This window comes from Corvus kubaryi, unplaced genomic scaffold (assembly GCF_017639235.1).
Source record: "Corvus kubaryi isolate FWS band 111438036 unplaced genomic scaffold, C.kubaryi_AGA036_p1.0 65148, whole genome shotgun sequence".
In the NCBI taxonomy this organism is placed as follows: Eukaryota; Metazoa; Chordata; class Aves; order Passeriformes; family Corvidae; genus Corvus; species Corvus kubaryi.
In genome coordinates, this window is record NW_024581793.1 from 94,910 (window position 1) to 113,055 (window position 18,146).

General features: G+C 44.4%; 1 protein-coding gene across 1 annotated transcript in view; it reads right to left on the reverse strand.

The window, feature by feature from the left end:
• Positions 1–18,146, reverse strand: part of LOC121673052 (KN motif and ankyrin repeat domain-containing protein 1-like) — a 129,340-nt gene that overhangs the window by 13,069 nt on the left and 98,125 nt on the right. The window contains 3 exon segments of the mRNA XM_042046088.1: positions 807–1,025; positions 10,838–13,103; positions 13,105–13,490. Coding sequence (XP_041902022.1) covers positions 807–1,025; positions 10,838–13,103; positions 13,105–13,490 — 2,871 coding nt within the window.

An 18,146-nucleotide genomic window follows, 5' to 3' on the forward strand; every position in this document is an offset into this window, starting at 1 on the left:
AGCCGTGCTTTGAATGCAGCAGCATTAGACGATTTTTCAAAACAGCTCTCTATTTTTCAACAGCTCTCTGTTAAGTTTACCATCTGAAGCTGGGTTTTCTAGTATTTATGTATATACAGTCATGGTGTGACATGCACATTGGAAATACAGAAGAACAGCTTCAAAATCAGCTCTGGAAACTAGTTAAGCCTAACTTTCCCATCTTTCAACATGCTGCTAATCTTCATGATGCTTTAGAAAACTTCAAGAAAAGACACGGGCTTTTTGCTTTTCTTTGCTATTTGTGAAAACTTTTAACACTGAAATTGGTTATTCTGTTAACAAAATCTTAATTCTTAGTGTCAGAGAGCAGCAGCTCCTTGCCAAAATGAACACATTAATACAGACAGCATGTTTAACAATATAGACAGCATATTTAAAAAACTATTCAACAGGGTGGGTAGACTCAGTCAAGGAAGGTCTTTCAGATTTAGTATTCAATGAAACAACTTTTAAACCAATCTCGATGCATAAGACAGGTAAAACATGCATAAAAATTTAAGTATTTAAAAAAAAAATTATTAACCCTTTATCTTTCAGTAGATTTTTCTTATGAAAACACTAAATGGCATTTCACTGATGCGTTACAATCTGCCATTTAAAACCTAACCACTACGTGCAGACACAGGGTCTCACACTGTGACTTTCTCCTTAGCTGCATCTTTTCTTGCTTTTGCTTTTCTGAGAATATTGAGAACCTTCTTTAACTGTATTCCATATTCAGACTCCACCAGCATGACGAAAGGTGAATGTGAGCCAGTTATTACCATAGAGACCTGAGGCAAGCTGATCATCCGTCAGGTTAATTGGAGTGAGAGCTTTATCCTGAGAAGAAAAAGACTTCCTTCCCCGAGCAGCTTCCACCAGGGGAGTCTTCTTCTCCTCCTGAGTGGGCACAGTGTCCTGCTCCAATTTCAGCGTTCGCAAATTTGAAGTTAAATGTGTGTTTGCAAGTTGGCCATGAGGGATGTACTCCAAAGTAGCACCTGCCAAAGAAGACAGTAGGCATCACAGAGGAGTCAAATGAAAATATTTCCATCAATACTGTGATCAACAGAAAAAATCCAAGCTGGAAAAAAAAGGGTACTGCTTGTGCTTTAAAATACTCTTTTCTGAGAACCTAATAGGAAAAAGACTGTAACTGCTTTCAGAAAATGCAAAAAAATGGCCATGAGTTTTTCTTTTGATAAAGACATACAATACAAGGACAATCTATAAAGATACTGGCTTTAAAAATGCATGAAAGGAATAGTCCTTCCTTTTCCTTCTCTTTCAGTATGAGTAGTGACCCCAGCTCCTGCCACCCTGGCTCAGGGTGGGCTCACTGAGCTGCTCCTCGATGACAAGCCTGAAGAGCACAGCACATTCACAGGCTCTGCAGGGTTCCTGCTGCAATAACAGTAACCTTTTTATGGTACTTGTTTTTTAAAAAATGTCATTTTCCATGAAAGCAGAAATTTTTCAGGAAATCTTCCTTTTTTCCCAGTATTCTAGCTAATTCTGAAAGCTTCGTGCTTTGCCCAGTTACTGAGACAACTGCAATGAACTCCCACACACTACATTTCTTTTTTTTTTTTTTTTTTTGGACAGAATTGTACTGAGCTAGTAGCTGTATTTAAATCAAATTCCAAATGTTTGGGTTATACTTTTTTCCCTCGCTGATTTGCTGGCATTCACTCACTTTTTCCCTTTGTGTATTTAAAAGGCAGTGCTAATTACGCACAGACTTTTACAGATTCCCCTGGAGTTACTCCAGCTGTGCTATTACAACTGCTCTACAAATCTGCACAAATACTTTTGTTTGTGCAACACACTGAGTGTTTTTTTACACACGTATGCCTCCCTAAGTGATCTTGTTAGCCTTCAAGGAAAAAAAAAGCTAAAGTTTAAATTGCTTTAAACACTATCACTTTTTTTCTTTCACTCTCTTCTTGCACCCATGATGTGTGCCTCCGTATTATTTTTTGCCTTTGTACTTATCAAGAATTAAGGCACAGCCTCCTCATTCAAATACGAGCAGCACTGCACAGGGTGCTAACACACTGTAGTAAGGTAAATTCCAAACCCTATTTTTGAGACACATAGCTACATCTCTGTCTAGCAAGCTGTTCTTGTTAGACTGCCTTTCCCCCTCGTTACTTCACCTCAGTGAATTTTTCCTACAACAGGACATAATGAAGCTGATTTTTCCAAACACTGTCACTTCCCAGCAGCTTCCTCTTTTTTGTTCCCATTCCCACCCAAGTCTCTGAGTTACTAACCAAGCCTCACCCCGCATGCATTTCTCAGGGCACCTTCTTCAGCCGTGAGACCTATTGCCCAGTTCCACCACTACTTATAGCTTCTCCAACATACAGGGGAAGCTGTCTGCAGGGAAGGGCATGCAGCAGGGTATCGACAGTCATGTCACTACAAGCACAGCAAAAAAGCTTTTTCTTAAAGAGTGAAACGTGTGTGTGTGTGTGTGTGTGCGTGTAAGAAGGCAGCAGCCTCTCAGGGCCCCCTGGGTAGCAGCAACTCTTCTGGAGACATGTCTGAGCACTTGGGCACCCATGAAAAGCAAGAGGGAAGTCCTGACCTTGCTCCCCCACCACTCCCCACTTTGCAGCACTGACTGACTTTGGTCGAGTCTCTGCCCAACAGCAAGCATCATCCCTCATCCAACAGCTGAGGAGAAGAGGGCTGCCAAGGTGATGGAGCACCAAGCCAAAACCAATGATTTTTAAACTCCCTTAACTGAAAAACAAGCGAACTGTCTATCTGCTTGCTTGGAGTGGTAACAGGTACAATTAAAGAGTATAACTACTTCCAGCTGCAGCTGGTGGTGGCTGCCTGGGCTGGTTTTACCAGGTCACCCCTTCTGCTCCAGACTGGCCTCTGAGGACATGGGAAGGAGTGGAGGAAACCTACTTTGAAGCATCAGGGATATGCAAAGATTCCAAAGATGCCCAGGTTTGCTTTCAGCAGAACTGTCTGCATCCTCTGCCAGACATCACAGTTCTCCTACAAAACCAGCTGTGACAACTAAGGCGTGTCTGGAGGGGCAGGTGGGCTTGTGCATGCCAGAGCTGAGGGCAGGACTCTGGCAGGGCTGCGTGGGGCTCCAGCCTGATGTAAACCAGCAGCAGCACCTGGTGCACCCTTGTCATCCCCCTGAAGCCCAAGCCTCCATTTCTCCAGGTGTCTCCCTCCTGCCCTGGGACAGGCAGGGGAGGGAGCTGCAGGCTAAGAGAGAGAGAAAGGACGACAGTAGTAGACTTCTCTCCCCTGACTCACAGCCCTTCTTCAACCTGCCTCCAATGCAACAAGATCTCAGTAGGTTCTCTCTTATGGTTCATGCATCATTGGCTGAGAAGCACCACACTGAATTCAGGATATAGAGCATGATGTCCGTGCCTTCTAATGAAGAAAAAAAGGGTTCTGCTCAGCTGGCCCCTGACAAAAGAGGATTACATCAAGACTCGAGGGCAAGGAGACAACAAGTGTGCATTAGGCAAATCAGTCAGAGCACTCATTCTCCCTGCAAAGCTCTTAGATGTCTACACTTACTGCATGTACAGTACCCAATGATGAGGGGAAGAGAGCTTTGGGCTTAACTCAGCATTAATGCTGCAAGCTGTAAACTAGCATTTAATATCAGGTCCCAGGCTTTCCCCTTTTCAAGACAGCCAACATAAAGACACTTGGAGAGCACCGAGTTTAACCACAGAAAAACAGACAGAGGAAGGAGCTGTGCCACCCAACATTATGGTCAATGATTTAACAGATTAATCTACTGCTGTGCAAACCTAAAAGCTGAATGAGAGGAGTTCCTTCTTCCTCCAACAGAACTGCAGGGCCACTGGTTGGGGCTGGAGGCAGCGCACAACTCTCCAGCATGGAAATGAAACCCTGGCTGAAGATCACCACCAGTCTACACGGATCTTAAAATAAGACTCTTCCTCTCACTTCACAGAGGTCTCAAGTATGGTTGAGCAGAATCCTTCTCCAGGTCACGAAGCACAACACCAACAGCAAATTCGCCAACAGGTCAATACTTAGTCAGGCACTGCCTCCAGACAGAAGCCCTCAGGCAGACTTCCCCTGATGATATTCCTTAGTTTACTGTTCCAGGCAAATACTGCAAACTTGATGTAAGTTTCTAAGTATTGATACGGAATAGCAAACTACAGCAGGGAGCTATCAAGAACTTCTAATGTATTTTGCAACGTAGTGCGGGATTTTGGAAAAGTTCAGGAGTAATTTACAGGCAAAAGTATGACAGAACAAAACAAAAAAACTTGCTGACTTCAACTGTACATGAACACACGCAGAAAGCTGCTCTCATCAGTTTAGGAGGGAAACAAGTGACTGAAGCACCCTCAGTGGTTTAGCTCCAGTGGTTTGAAGGAATGAGAGCGCCTATTTTTAATTTTTTAGAAGGAACCTCCTCTCATAAATCACTTGTGCTTCTTTCGAAAATCTCACAAATTGAAATCAGGGTGACAGCAAAACTGCTACAGAGAAGCAGCAGTTACCCATGCTATTTCTGGAACCTATAAAATCTGTCTACTGTTACTAAGATGCAATTTTCCTTCCTAACTGCAGACCTTCCCTCACATTTATGACAGCACAAGTAGTCATGCTGTTAGCTGGTTCAGGGGACTCAATAGATTATTCTGAATTTGCAGTGAACTCATGGTAACAGAAGTCTGGCCTTCACCCGCTTTTGAAAAATTTCCATTTAGTTTGATGGAAGCAAACCTAAGTATTATTATAAAAACAATTTAGCTTGACAATACTTTTATCCCACTGGAAACCAAGAGAAGTGCAGACAAGGCCGGGGGATTAAATAGCATCAGGATGAGAACCTAGCTCTGGCTGGAACATCACAGGCTTCTAGCTTAAAAAAGCGCACGAGCTTATTACTATGTGGTAGCTGCATAAAGATTTTATTTTTAACATGTTGGTGGTCAGTGCAAGCATTTATTTGCACAGTATGTTTATAATGGTCAGTGATACAATCTATACATTCCCCACTAAAGACAGTGCACAAATATCGTCTGGAGCATACCTAGCAAGGAAATACTTCTCTTTCACACTGCATGATTTCTTCACAGCAGAAATAAGCTCATTACAAAATTATTTTGACTGAAGCACTCAAAGTCTCCTCCAGTGGTTTTAAATCTTCATGCCTAAAAAGTTGTTTTTTTAATACAAATAATTTTAATCCGCTTTCAATTTGGTCTATTTTTCAGAACTGTTGGAAGAAGAAAACCCATTTTCCTAAGGTAAATAAAAAGGCAGTGATGAGCAAACATGTTATGTTTAAACATTTACAAAGATTGATAGTAACCCACCCAACCGATAAATTCAGTACCTTCAGAAGACTAGAGCGTAGTTGCATTTTAAAAGGTACTTTTGAGCCATTCCAGGTTAAAAGTCAGTGAATTTAAAAGTTCAAAACAAAAAATTGCCACATGTGGGCTTTTTATACAATACACTGTCAGAAGGCAGATTCTCTTGGGGCCCAGGCATAGGTAGATGTTGAACTACCATTCAGCTCCAGGCAAAACACTCCTTCTAATAGGATGAGGGCTGTAGTAAGAGGACTACAAGAACAATCTCATTTTCATTCTCTCTTTAGCTGTTTTCTCTGTGCTGAGAAGCTGCTTTCTATCCCCAAATTGGATTGTGAATCCAGTTTGTTGAAACTGGAAATTAAAACGAATTCCTTTCCTTAAACATGACTGACCAGAAAAAGATCACACATCTTTGAGTCAGCTAATCATCTTATTTATGAAACACTCTCTTTTCCTAGACAACTGTGTGTGAAGCTTGGTGAGAGCCATCCTTCATTTTCCTGATGAGGGGTGGATCACAGTATCTCACGATGCTGGGCACAGCAGGAAGGTCAGCTCAGAGAACTTCTTTCTTTCTCGTTCAGAGGATTTGATTTTCTCAGATGAAGCTTTATTGTTGCTGAAATATGACAGTACTTCCTTGGGAAAAATGGGCATCTCTTGCCATTAAGTATTCATAGATGTGCCTGTTACCACGGGAGCTGAACTCCAAACAGAGCTCAGTGCCTGAACATTTTATCCCTGTGCCACAGCACAGGGAGAGAACTGGGGCTCTATCTAACAGACAGCCTAGCAGGCTGCAGCTTGCCACTCTCTAAGCAGCAATAAATTTGAAGAGAAAAATAATCTACACTGTGGCAAATTATGCTCTTTGCTAACTGAAGCAGAAGCCTGGAGACAGAGCAGCTTTTAGATTCAAACACTGCATGTAGTGTGCTACCAGAGAACCAAACCAGCAAATATTGTAATGCTAATAATGACAACAGTAAAAAGCTTGTGCTAACATAGGACCAGGGAAGGTGTATCAAACTTCTCTGAAGAGGTTTAGGGAATTTAATTCAAATAATGTCTTTATAGGGCAGTTACTGACCAGGTCTCTGCTCTTCTTCTGATATAACTGGATGGATATTTAAAACCGAGAAAACCCTGCTAAACACCCTAGCTCCTAATAGAGAGGTTAGTACCATTTTTAAATGGCATTCCCATTTGCGCTTTCCATATTGTCACAACTAGCAGAAACCACCTGCCACATGAAACATGCAGAGGAGGCACTGTGTTCCCTGAAACACCAGCCAGACACATGTAAATAAACAGTACTCATGTGGCACGTAAGTGGGACCAACTGCATGGCTGCAGATGCACTACCTTCCAGAGAATGTGGAAAATGCTTCACATATGTCAGTCACCTTCTTCCCAGCAGACTGATGGATGGATCCTGTTTGTTACACAAGAAGGAACATCTGTACAGAAGCTTAATCTGCTGATAAAGGCATACATCCATGGCAGAGTTGGAGCTTAGGGCTTCCTCCACTTGCCTAAGACATAGGTACAACCACCACAATTTGTAGCAACCCACAGCTTCACACAATCACCACCATACCTGTGCCACATCAGCACAGGCTTCCGAGCCTCAGGCAAGCCCCAAGTCTTCAACTGCAATGGCGTGGTCCATGCTGCCAGGAAAGAAGTTGCTAACCTGTCAAACTACACAGTATTCAAGAGAAAGGGCTGCCAAACACAAGACCTGTAAAGAAAAACGGCTTTCTCCTATTTCCTGCATTATAACTGACAACACAGGAAAAGATGACCATGTCCACACTACCTCATTAGTCCTACACACTGATTTGGGAGAACCAGGGCCTTCTCACATCACCGTCATTCTTTCGGTCTTTCCACTGTCCCTCAGCCTGCTTCCCCAGCCCTGGTTAAACTTAGAAGTTTAGAATCTTGGAAGATCTTTCCACCAGATGGCACATCAAGATGTCCTTACCCTCAAGACTTTCTGACACTACTTGCTTCCTACTTTCTTTCACTCCCTAAAGTTTTAACTCAAGAAGCTGCCTCCTTCCTCATGATGATTCATTAGTGTAATACTTCCACTGGGATGCTCAGTTAGGATTGTTCTAAAAAGCAACTGTAAAACTGATACCTAAAGATCACTGAGGCAAAATAGCCATTCATTTTCAGGTCAAATGTGCTCAGGTAGTTTTTTAGGGCATGGCAGATCTGTTGTTTTTAAATACCATTCTCAAAAACTCCCTACCACTGAAAGACATCCACCTACAAGACTTGTAAAAAGTCCATGTAATTAGGACCCGCACAAGTGACTTTAGGCTTCTGGCAGGTATCTTACAAAACACATCATACGAGCATTCAGATCTAACATCCTGAAACTTCTTTAAAAATACAGTACAACAAACAGAGGAGATTAATGCACTCATCTCCCTTTAGGCTTCATATACGCTGTCTGGTCTAAGAATATGGATCAATTAGCATCTAGGCTTATGACCCACATCCATATGGTTAAGCTGGACACACAGGCTGCCAACAGCAGCTAACATGACTTTGCAGAGTGGAAATGCTCTCATCTGGCCAGTAGGTCTGAATTCCCTCAGGTCACTAGGGCTTCTGAAAGACAGTACATATGTAAATAGGAGTTGCCGAGTTACAGAATGGAAGGTGATTATTTTACAGCAAGCAAAATACCAATTGCTAATAGACTTGGTTCATAGATCATCTGAGAGATCTAAGGTGTCTAGGGATGAAAACTGCCAGCCTCTGTCCTGCTCAGCAGGCTCCAGCTTTCCTGCCTGCGTCTCCATCACCCGCCATAAGCTGTGTGAGGGAGGGTGAGATGGCAGAGGCCCCTGCAGCACACCCCATCTCCCCAGCAACAACAGGCAGAAAAATCTGCAAAGCTGAGAACTTGACTAACGTGCTACCTCAGAAGCAGCGTAGAACACTGAGCCATTAGCATGGCAAACTGGTACCCAAACCACATGCCTCAAAGCCAGCTCAGGTATTTTTGCCCTAAAAGAAACTGGCCTCTAAGAGATGCTTCCTAAGAATGCTCTTTGAATAAAGCATTAAAGATGATGCTACTGATGCTAATTGGAAACCAGACGCTTCCGCCTCTATTTTCACCGTTTTTCTAAGAAAATGAGGCTTGTGAGGTCACACTTCTCTCAATAACTCAAACTCGATTGCTTATTTGAACTGAACTGGAATAGAGACTCAGTGCTCTGAAGGCTTTTTGTGTTTACACAGGTTTTACAGAAATCAGTCTGAGATTCCAGGCATGGAGAAAGGGGCACTGGCTGAGTTGACACACACAACACCTGAAAAGCTACATCCAAGAGAAATAAATGTGAGGAAGGACTTATTAAGAGCTCATAAGCTATCATGAGATACTGATGCATGGGGAAAAAAAAGGCTTTATTAGTTCAGTGATTACAGAATTATTCAAGTTAGTGCTTCATTCAGCAAAAAATCTTTCTACAGAAATATGTATCACATGATCTGTAAAACTGCAGGAACAGGCAGAAGGACCAGCAGATAAATGTATTAAAGGCAGTATTTTCAAAATAAATAGGAAGAGATGGGGTAACATTTCAGGCTTAAGACCTCTTTTCCACTCCAGTTCTCTGTGGGTCTAAACTGTTATAGCCCATAGCTTGATTTATGTATGCAGTCCAGGCATGTAGTTCTCACCAGGGACTAAAAATAAAGAAATTTTACACTCATCATCCACAGCTAAAGATAATGGCATTACAAGCTAAAATAAAATTATTCCAGAATAATTTTATCAGGAATGTGAAATCTGAATCCAAGTATGAACATTTTTAGTAAATATGATCTATTTCTCCACCTGTGTCTAAATACTTTCAAGCCTCTAGACTACAAATTTGATACTGTGCAGTAAAAGCTGGGAAAGGAATTAAGGATTTACAGCTAGTGATAACTCTGTTTCACTGTTTTCACAGACACTTTTGATGTCTGCTAGATACCCTTACTATTATTGTATCACTACTTGTAAGAAGACTAGAATATAAAGTGCATACCAGAAAGATAAAAACATTGCTTATATAGTACCATATTGCATGTATGCAGACAGAATATCATATATTTTCCTTACTGCTACATAAATGTTGCTTATTCCTTCCCTATGGGAACCTAAACATTTTACCTCAGCTCATTAAATGGATGATTCTATTTAGCACATAAACACTGAAAACAATTAGATTTACCAAGCTGCATTTTAAAAAAAATAGGTAAATTTTAAGACAGTAAGCAAGCTGCAAGAGCTTTATATAGTCATCTGGATTAGCCAATGACATTCTGCTGACATTAAATAGTACTTACTCAGGGCTTTTGTCCCAATTCAGCATCTACAATACAGGTGCATTTGCACCAGTTTTTCCCTTCTCCTTAACCTCTTCTTTCAGTCACTGTATGGCAGGAGCAAGAAAGAAGTATCTAACAGCCACTGCCAGGCATTACATATTGGTTTCCAGGAAGCCACCATTTATAAATTTAATAGTAATGTGGTTGGATTCACCAGTAAGGTACCAGAAAAAAATGGCTAAGTTTTAAACTAGACTATCAGACACATAAAAAAAAAATTAAAAAGTAATCAACTCTACCCCAGGGAATAAAGAAATCCCTCAAACTAATTGTGTATACCTTAAAATTAATAAATAAAAGGCAAGGAGTATTTAAATCCTGATTCTTGCCTTTCCTGAGTGTCACCAAAACCTCCAGCAGTAATTATGCCTTTCAAACACGAGGTTGTAATTAGGGATTACGACAAACAGTTACTGGAACAGAGAAAGCCCAAGATGTGGTTTCTGTGAAGCTCTCTGGAGTTGCCTATTATAAAGCAATCAGCCCTACTGGAATGGGGAAAGCACCCCACAGGTCTCTGTCTGAGCAGCACAAGGAACAAAGGCAATGGAAGAAACACTATGAAATCCAGGGAAAGGTCTGTGGAAACAAGTCAGTTTGATACAGACACTGTATGTGACTTTCAGCTCCATCCAATCTGACACTGCTGTTTTTAAAAACATGCATGCCAAGTTTAAAATTCCAAACCCATGGGCATTAACCTCAAATACTCCTAAAGTTATAAAATGAAGTCAGCATGTTGCACAGTGGTTAAACCCTTCATAATTTTAGACACCTTTCTTGCATGGTCAGAGCCATGGCACCATCATCATCAGGACCTTCAGAGCCTGCTGGACTGGGAGAGATAAAACCACCTGTGGTTTTTCAGCTACCAGTGATGGGCTGGACAGAATACCCAACGGGTACATTCAACAACAATGCTCTGTGCTTCCTTGGGGAGGGCTACAACACAGCGGCTTCCAGACTAAGCGAGAGCCTAGTAGGCAACTGACCTGCAGCCCTGCAGAAGAGCCGGCCAATGTACCAGACGTGTGCCCGGACTCTGGGCTTACCTGACGGGGAACTTCTCTCCATGCACTGCTTCTGAAGGTCCAGGCTCCGCAGCTCCTCCGTACTGGCGTATTTCATGACAGAGTTGATGGAGGTGAGGGTGCTGATGAGCTGTGAATTCAGAGATCCAATCTGGGAGTGGGGCTCCCCAAAGGCTTCTGCCAATTCACTGTAATTTTCAGCAAGCAGCATCTGCTGTTCCTGCAGCAGCTTCTGCACACGTTCAATGTAGTGATCCAAGCCTGTCCTCAGCTCATGCGGAGGCAGAGGGCTCTCCAACTGACCACTGACTGGGTCGCACACAGACTCTCCCCCAACACCTATGCTCCTGGTGCCAGTCGGGACAACCGGCAATGGAGGGGGTCCACAGGCGATGCTCCTCATTTTCAGACCAACCAAGTAGTTCTCATAAACACTTATCTGTCCAATGCCACAGTCTTTGGTTTTTATTGCAGAAGGCTTTTCAAAGCCAGGGTGGCTAGAGAGCACGGTGCCGACTCCAACCGAACGCATCTTAGTAGACACGTGTATGTCCTTCACCCGGCCATCCCCTACAGCCACACTCCGCAACTCCACACTGTCCGTGCTGGTCTGCTTATCACAGCTGCTCAGAGTGGTGTTAGTCCCACAGTCCACCAGGCAGGCCACCTCTGTGCTGGTGCACTGGCTCACCATCTCCAAAGCAGTGCTGGTTTGCTGGCTAGCTGTGGAAGGCATGGCCATCACCATCGCCTCTGCCCTGGGTACAGCCTCTGTGACTGTTTCACGGGACACGTGTTCCTTGGGCACACAAACCACCACGTTCACCGAGCAGTCCCCGCAGCCCACAGACCTCACCGCTCCAACCGCCCGTGCCATCTGGCAAGGGCTCGGCACCTCCGCCAGCTCCTCTGTGTTGACACCTGTCTCACAGACGCTTGTCTCTGTGCCCACTGACTTATCATGCAGCTCCATGGACCTCTCTGTACCCTGATCTTGCACCTCTGCCCTCTCCCTCACCAGCCATCGGCTCATCAGGAGCTCGGGGCCCGCAGCTGCGCTCCGCGTGGCGGGTCTGCAGGAGGTGCCGATGCTACTCATCTGCAGATGGTTTCCCACTGACGAATCAGCAACCTCCACGTGGTCTCCCACCATTTGGTCTCTCGTTTGTATGACAGCCTCCACCATCCTACTGACAACATGGGGCTGAGCCATCATGGCTTTATCCACCTTTTTTCTAGACCCAGCTGCCTGCAACTCCTGTTTTAATTTGGTCATTTCCCTGTCATGGGTGGTTTCCTTCAACTGAACCTCTAGTCTGTAAATCTTCTCCTTAAGGGCTTCAATGGTCTGCTGCTGAAGCTCTATCTCTTTCTCAGCCTCTGTAGACAATCCGAACATGGCCTCTGTCACCCCAACTCCACACTCCCTCATTTCTTTCTCTGTTCCCACAGCTACTTCTTTGTGTTGCCTTGCAGATCTGTTGTATATAATGACATCGTTCATGTTCTCATCAGCACCCACAGCAACAGATCGGGCTTCTTTTGCCAGACTTTCTCTGTTTACCCGAAGGTTTGCTGGACTTTCATAGTTGCTATCTTGGATTTTTTTCTCCAGGGCTTGCATCTCAGCAGTCAGCTGTCTGAACTCCTCTATCCTCTGAGAGCTCTGTTCCACACTCTCCATCTCTTCCTCACAATCTATATACAGTTCTCCACCTCTTCTCACCTGAGACATGTGTTCCCACTGCTCTGCATTTCCTGCACTGTAGGATCGCTTTCTGAAACCGTATGTGTCGTTTTGAGTGGCTTTCCTGTGGTTTTTGAGCTCAGCCATCATGTGCCTCTTCTCCTCCTGCAACACTGAAATTTTGACCTGCAGCACAGGAATAGTCTTCACTTGTTCCTCAAGCTCCTTGAGACGCTTGAGGGCAACTGCCATTTGCTCCCTAATGTGCTGCAGATGCACCGGGCTCACATTGGTGACCGGCGTGGATATTCCGGAGCTCATGGGGCTGTGACGAATGGAACTGCCCAAGGAGGAGCTGAAACAGGTGCCATAGTCGCCATTCCCCTGATACCCATTCTGCAGGTGCTGAGACATGTGACTGTACCCACTGGATCCCACAAAAGAGGGGAGGGAGCTTGTGGAGCCCATACCTCCAAAGCTGGAAAGTCGAGGCCTGCGGACATCTCCAGGTGTGACCTGCATCATCCTCTCCTGCTCCAGTCGCCTCCGTGTTTCCATGAGGGTTTTTGTTACAAGGAGGTTGTGCCGAGGAGGCTGGGGGGGAGGGAGGAGGAAGCTGTTTATTCTCTGGGACAGTTAAGTAGGTAGGAGATACTTCAAAGGAAACTGAGGGTTTTGCAGGGACGGACAAGGTTACTTGACTCCTCGCTGCCGAAGACTGCTTGTTTTCATCACTGTTTGATGAAGAGAGAGACTCTGTGGAGGTCCAGCCACTGCACCGGCCACCAGAGTTCTTGGTACCCACTGAGGCTGGTACAGCTTTCCTCCCCTTTCGTATATTTAGTTTCTTAATGGTATTCCCCTTTTGTATATCATCCACGTACTTCAGAAAATCTAAGTCTAGCTGGTAGCCATAAGGTGTTTCCACAAAATAGGTGTCTCTCCGTTCTTTTTCATCTTCTCCATTTATAGTAGCTTCCTCTTTTTCTGGAAAAGAAGAAACAAAATCAGCATTCAGTAAACTACGCACTCACAAGTGCAGAAAGACGGGTGCTCACTGCATGCCGGAGGCAGAAACTGCTGCTGCAGCTCAGCGAACAGACCGACTTTCCGCTGACTGACCCTTAACACTAAATCCTGATTAACTTTTAAAAAGTTAATCAGTGGGGTTTCAAATGCTGAGAAGTGCATACCCACATAAACGCGAACACATGCATACACACAGACAGTGTCTGTTAATGAAGGGGCACAGACAGTAGCTCAAAGCTGTCCTTGCCCAAATCCTTCCAGTCTTCCCATGCCTCACCGAGCTTCCACACATGCTACGTTATCATGTAAAGACCACAGGATTACAACGTACCGCACGAATCATCTGGAGACCAACTTGTCTAGAGGGTGCATTCAAGCAGGTGATGGGAACTCTGACCCCAGTCCTTATGCAACCGATGCCATTAGACTTTACACAGCTCTGCAGCGCTGTTTTATGGCTCTGGAAGTGTGCTCTCAACTCAGCTCATATTACTTCCACCAGCACCTCTGCCTCTTTCATTTCAAACTCCGTGAAGCCCCCACCACCACGACAGGCAGCTTAAGTCCCTTCCAGCAGGGTCTCGAACCCCACTGCTTAGGGACAAGAGTCATACAAGAGGTGCACCCACCTGCCCTCCACATGCAGAACTCGCCTGTTCCCGAAGTAATCTAAATAAAACTTCAATACATCTGCTGGGTTTTCTCAGGCTGCGTATTTATATGCAGCACTGCCATACAACCTGCTCCTCCCTGGCCTCATACTTGGCAGGAGTAAAAATACAAATAAAGAAAAGAAAAAACCAAACCAAAAACGGAAAAACAACTATTGCAACTTATGCGCTGGAGGAATAAAAGCCGGCTTTCCGGTTACCTGAGTTAGCCACATGTCTCTGCCCCCACACTGCAAATTTTCCAGCCACGTACGGCTGTCCCAGCTTCATGTGTCACACGCCGGAGCCCTGCCTCCCTCCAGCTCGCTCCTGCTTCGCCCCATAAGGAAGAGCCGCCGCCCCCGCGCTCCCCTCCGCGGGCTGCTACCGTGCCTGGGCGCGGAGTCAGCGCTCCCCTTCGCTTCTGAAGGGAGAGCTTTGGGAGCCGCGTCTTCTTAAAGGAGTATAAGCCTCAGGGGAGGAGGAGGTAGGGGGCAGAGAGGGGAAAAAAAAAGAAGCTCTCGACTTACTGCAACTACAGGAAGTGACTTAATGTTGCACTAAAAAGGTTTTCGGGGGGGGGGGGGGGAAGCTCTTGTTTTTCCAGTCTCCTTGGCATACTTAAGAAAAGCTTTGCCTACAGACAGTGTAACTGCCTTCATGGCGATCCGTCAGGCTTTTGGCTGCCACAGGACATCCCGAGCAATAGATGGGAGGAGGGCACTGCTCAGAAGAACCCACCATCCCCAGTTCGGGAAAAGAACAGAATGGAGGCACAGACACAGGCACGCACATGTGAGAGCCACAGCAGTGGGACCGACCAGAACACCTCAGTACCTCGGTTCTGCAGTGTAGACAGACGGTTCGACAGACACAAACAACGCCCCCCCCCCCCCCCCAGACCACATGTTTCTGGTGAAAGACCAGAGTGTCAGTATGGTGTGGTATTTACTTACAGATACACCCAAAATAGCCATCTAAATACCAGTGGAAGCAAAAATACATCCATACAAAAACACTTCAGACACATAAGGACACACAGCTCAGTTCTGTCCAGTAGGACTGCCTCAATGTCAGACGGGAAAAATCTCCAGGACTCCCGCTGCCAAGGAGAGAATGAGAGCATATTCTCTGAATTACTCTTCCTCCCTGAAGATTCTCATGCTGGCTCCATTCCCTGCAGACAAACAACTCTCCACACCCCACGGCTCCACACCCTAGGCTGGTCCCGCCTGCACCCTCTGTTTGGCCCCACTCTCTTGTCCCTCATTCCCTGTACCCTTCTGGGTTCTTCTTGCCTTCTTCCCATGCTTTGGATTTCTGAGCCATTTTCTCTACTTACATCCATTTGCTTGCACCACCAATTATCGGCCAAAACCTGGTTATACTCTCACCCCTCATCTCAGGTTTTGTCCTAGTCACTTTACCCAGCCCATGTAAATTCAAGCTCCATTGGTTTTACCTGTTGTCCCATTTTTCCCAGTTCCTTTCCTCTGCTTGTCTTGGTCCTTGTCTTCCTACCCAGCAACATCTCTGATTCTCCCATCACTACACCAGTGAAGTCAAACATTTTCTCTGAACTGTCCTTGGGCACAATACTTAAGTGCTGGATGAGGGAGGAAGAACAGACTCTTCCTCGTTGGAAGGCCTAGGACTTAAGAATTAATGCACCTTTGGAAAAATATTCATAAAACCTCTAAAAAGACATGCAAATCTCATGTTCAGTCATGGGAATCAAACTGGGATCTCTAATGTACTTTCTTCTTCATGGAATTAAGATTGCTCAACAGAAACCTATAAAAAATAAATAGTAGTAAAGAAACAACCACACTGACACTGAATCACTCACTAAACTTCTCCACAACACATGCAGACAGCTCAGTGTCTTCACAGTGGAATCTCTCTGGTCCTCAGCTGAAGCTGGCAGCAGTGCCAGGACACAGTTTGCATCTGGCGCAGCACAAGACGGTGCATGGAGCTGACTGCCTACTGCTTCTCCTTAAAACAACACAATGGGCATTCCACCAACCCAATCCCAGTATTGTCCGTTGATCCCTGGAGACGCTTCTTGATACATTAAGACAAATGAGGATGAGGCATTCAATCCACTACCACCAACACAACACTGAGGCAGCATGCAGGAGCTGTGCCAAGCCTTTGTGCATTTTGTTGTCTCGGAGAAAGGGCCAAAATGGGTGTGCCTGTTAAATATGAAACAAAACAAAATGGATGGCTGTTCTGAAGCAATAAAAATGGTTTTGTTGGTTCCAAAAGGAAAAAAATATATATAATAAAGATGAAATTAATGAACACGTGGTAAGACTGCAGCCCTCCTTTTCAGCCCTTAGGTGGTGGATGAACCATGGATACTTCCTAACTTTGGTGGGTGAGTACCAAGTGCTACACCAGCAGGTACCCCAGCTTAACCTCAGAGGAAGCAGTGTCCCTCCATGCCCAAAGACCTCAAGTGAGCGAAAGATTCCTATGCCCACACACAGAGAAGTATTATAGCAAACACCACACTGTACAAACACTCTTGTTAGGCTCCTTGTCTCATCCTTGGCCAGTTGATCATGGACACTGCTAAAGTTAGAACTATTCCCTAGCCTCTGCAGAATATCAGGCAAATATTAATCACGTGTGCAGATGCACAAACACATACACTTTTGTCTGTACAAATGCTGCAGACACTCTTGTTTTCATAGAAAAGGAAGGTTGGAAAAGACCTTTAAGATCATCAAGTCCAAATGCAATGAGACACAAACACATCATGTTTTAAAGCCAGTACCAGTGAAGTAGAACATTCTGTGAAGAATAGAGCCCTCGTTGTGGTACTGTCATTATTAATGCATTTCTCCAGAAGTATACAAAGACTTCATTTCCCTCTCCCTGCTGCAGGATAACCATGGGAAGGACACAAGTGGCATTTAAAAAATGTACTCCTCAAATCTCACTTTCTGTACTGCTGGGACTGGCTCTGCTCAAACATTCCAGTCTTGCCAACCTCTATTAAACTATATCCTATCCAATGCACTACACAGGAACATCAGTATATTAAAATACTGAGTCTGCTCTACCTGAGTCCACACTAACCATGGCAGCTTCCAGCCCAGGAGAACTGGAAAAGAATAGAATATTTAGTTTCTGTGCTACAAGACTTCTCAGGAAGACAAAAGCAAGGGAAATGTGGGCACGCACTGAGTTTTGGTTCTGCAAGCCAGAAAAACTGTACTGTAGAGCTGCGCCTTGGAGGATTCAAGGGCAAAGAGAAGCCATTGAAGATGTATTTCCAACACTGAAAGTCTGAGGTGCCTTGAAAAATACAGACATCCCATGTTAGGCCTGCTCTCCACATCTGATTATGATATCTGCTCTAATGCATTTTTATCATGGATCTGACTGCTACTAAAGTAGTCTTTTTCACTGAAATATTGTTATGAATAACAGTCTCCTTCCAGAGTTGTGGCGTAAGATAATTCATAAAGAATGCTGCAAAGGAAAAAATACAAAGGCAACAGTTGGCATAAATGGAGTCAAATCAGTATTTTTGTATGATCAACTTCAATTTGAAAGGTTCTCTGGGGCAGGAAAAGGAATTTAAAAAAAATTATGACTTTTTGATTCCTTACTAGAACAGAGAAAAAATTGGTGCGCTTTCCCCTTCTTCTCCCACCTCCAAAACACTACTTTTGTTCTTTTCTTTTTCTTCTCTTTAGCATATATAAATGACTATCAGCCTCACCTTCCGAAAAGAGCCAAAACTCATGAGGCCACGCACTTTTTTTTAAAAAAAGCAGAACTGAATATTTGGCCATTTTTTCTGTCATTCTCCTTTTCAAGTGCTGGGATTTGAATGTAAGTTAAAACAACCACAACAAAACCTCTTGGAAAATAGACCTTAACCTTCCACCCTCATTTTATCAGTTTTCTCTTGGCTAGCAATATACAGAAGGTGCCATGAAAA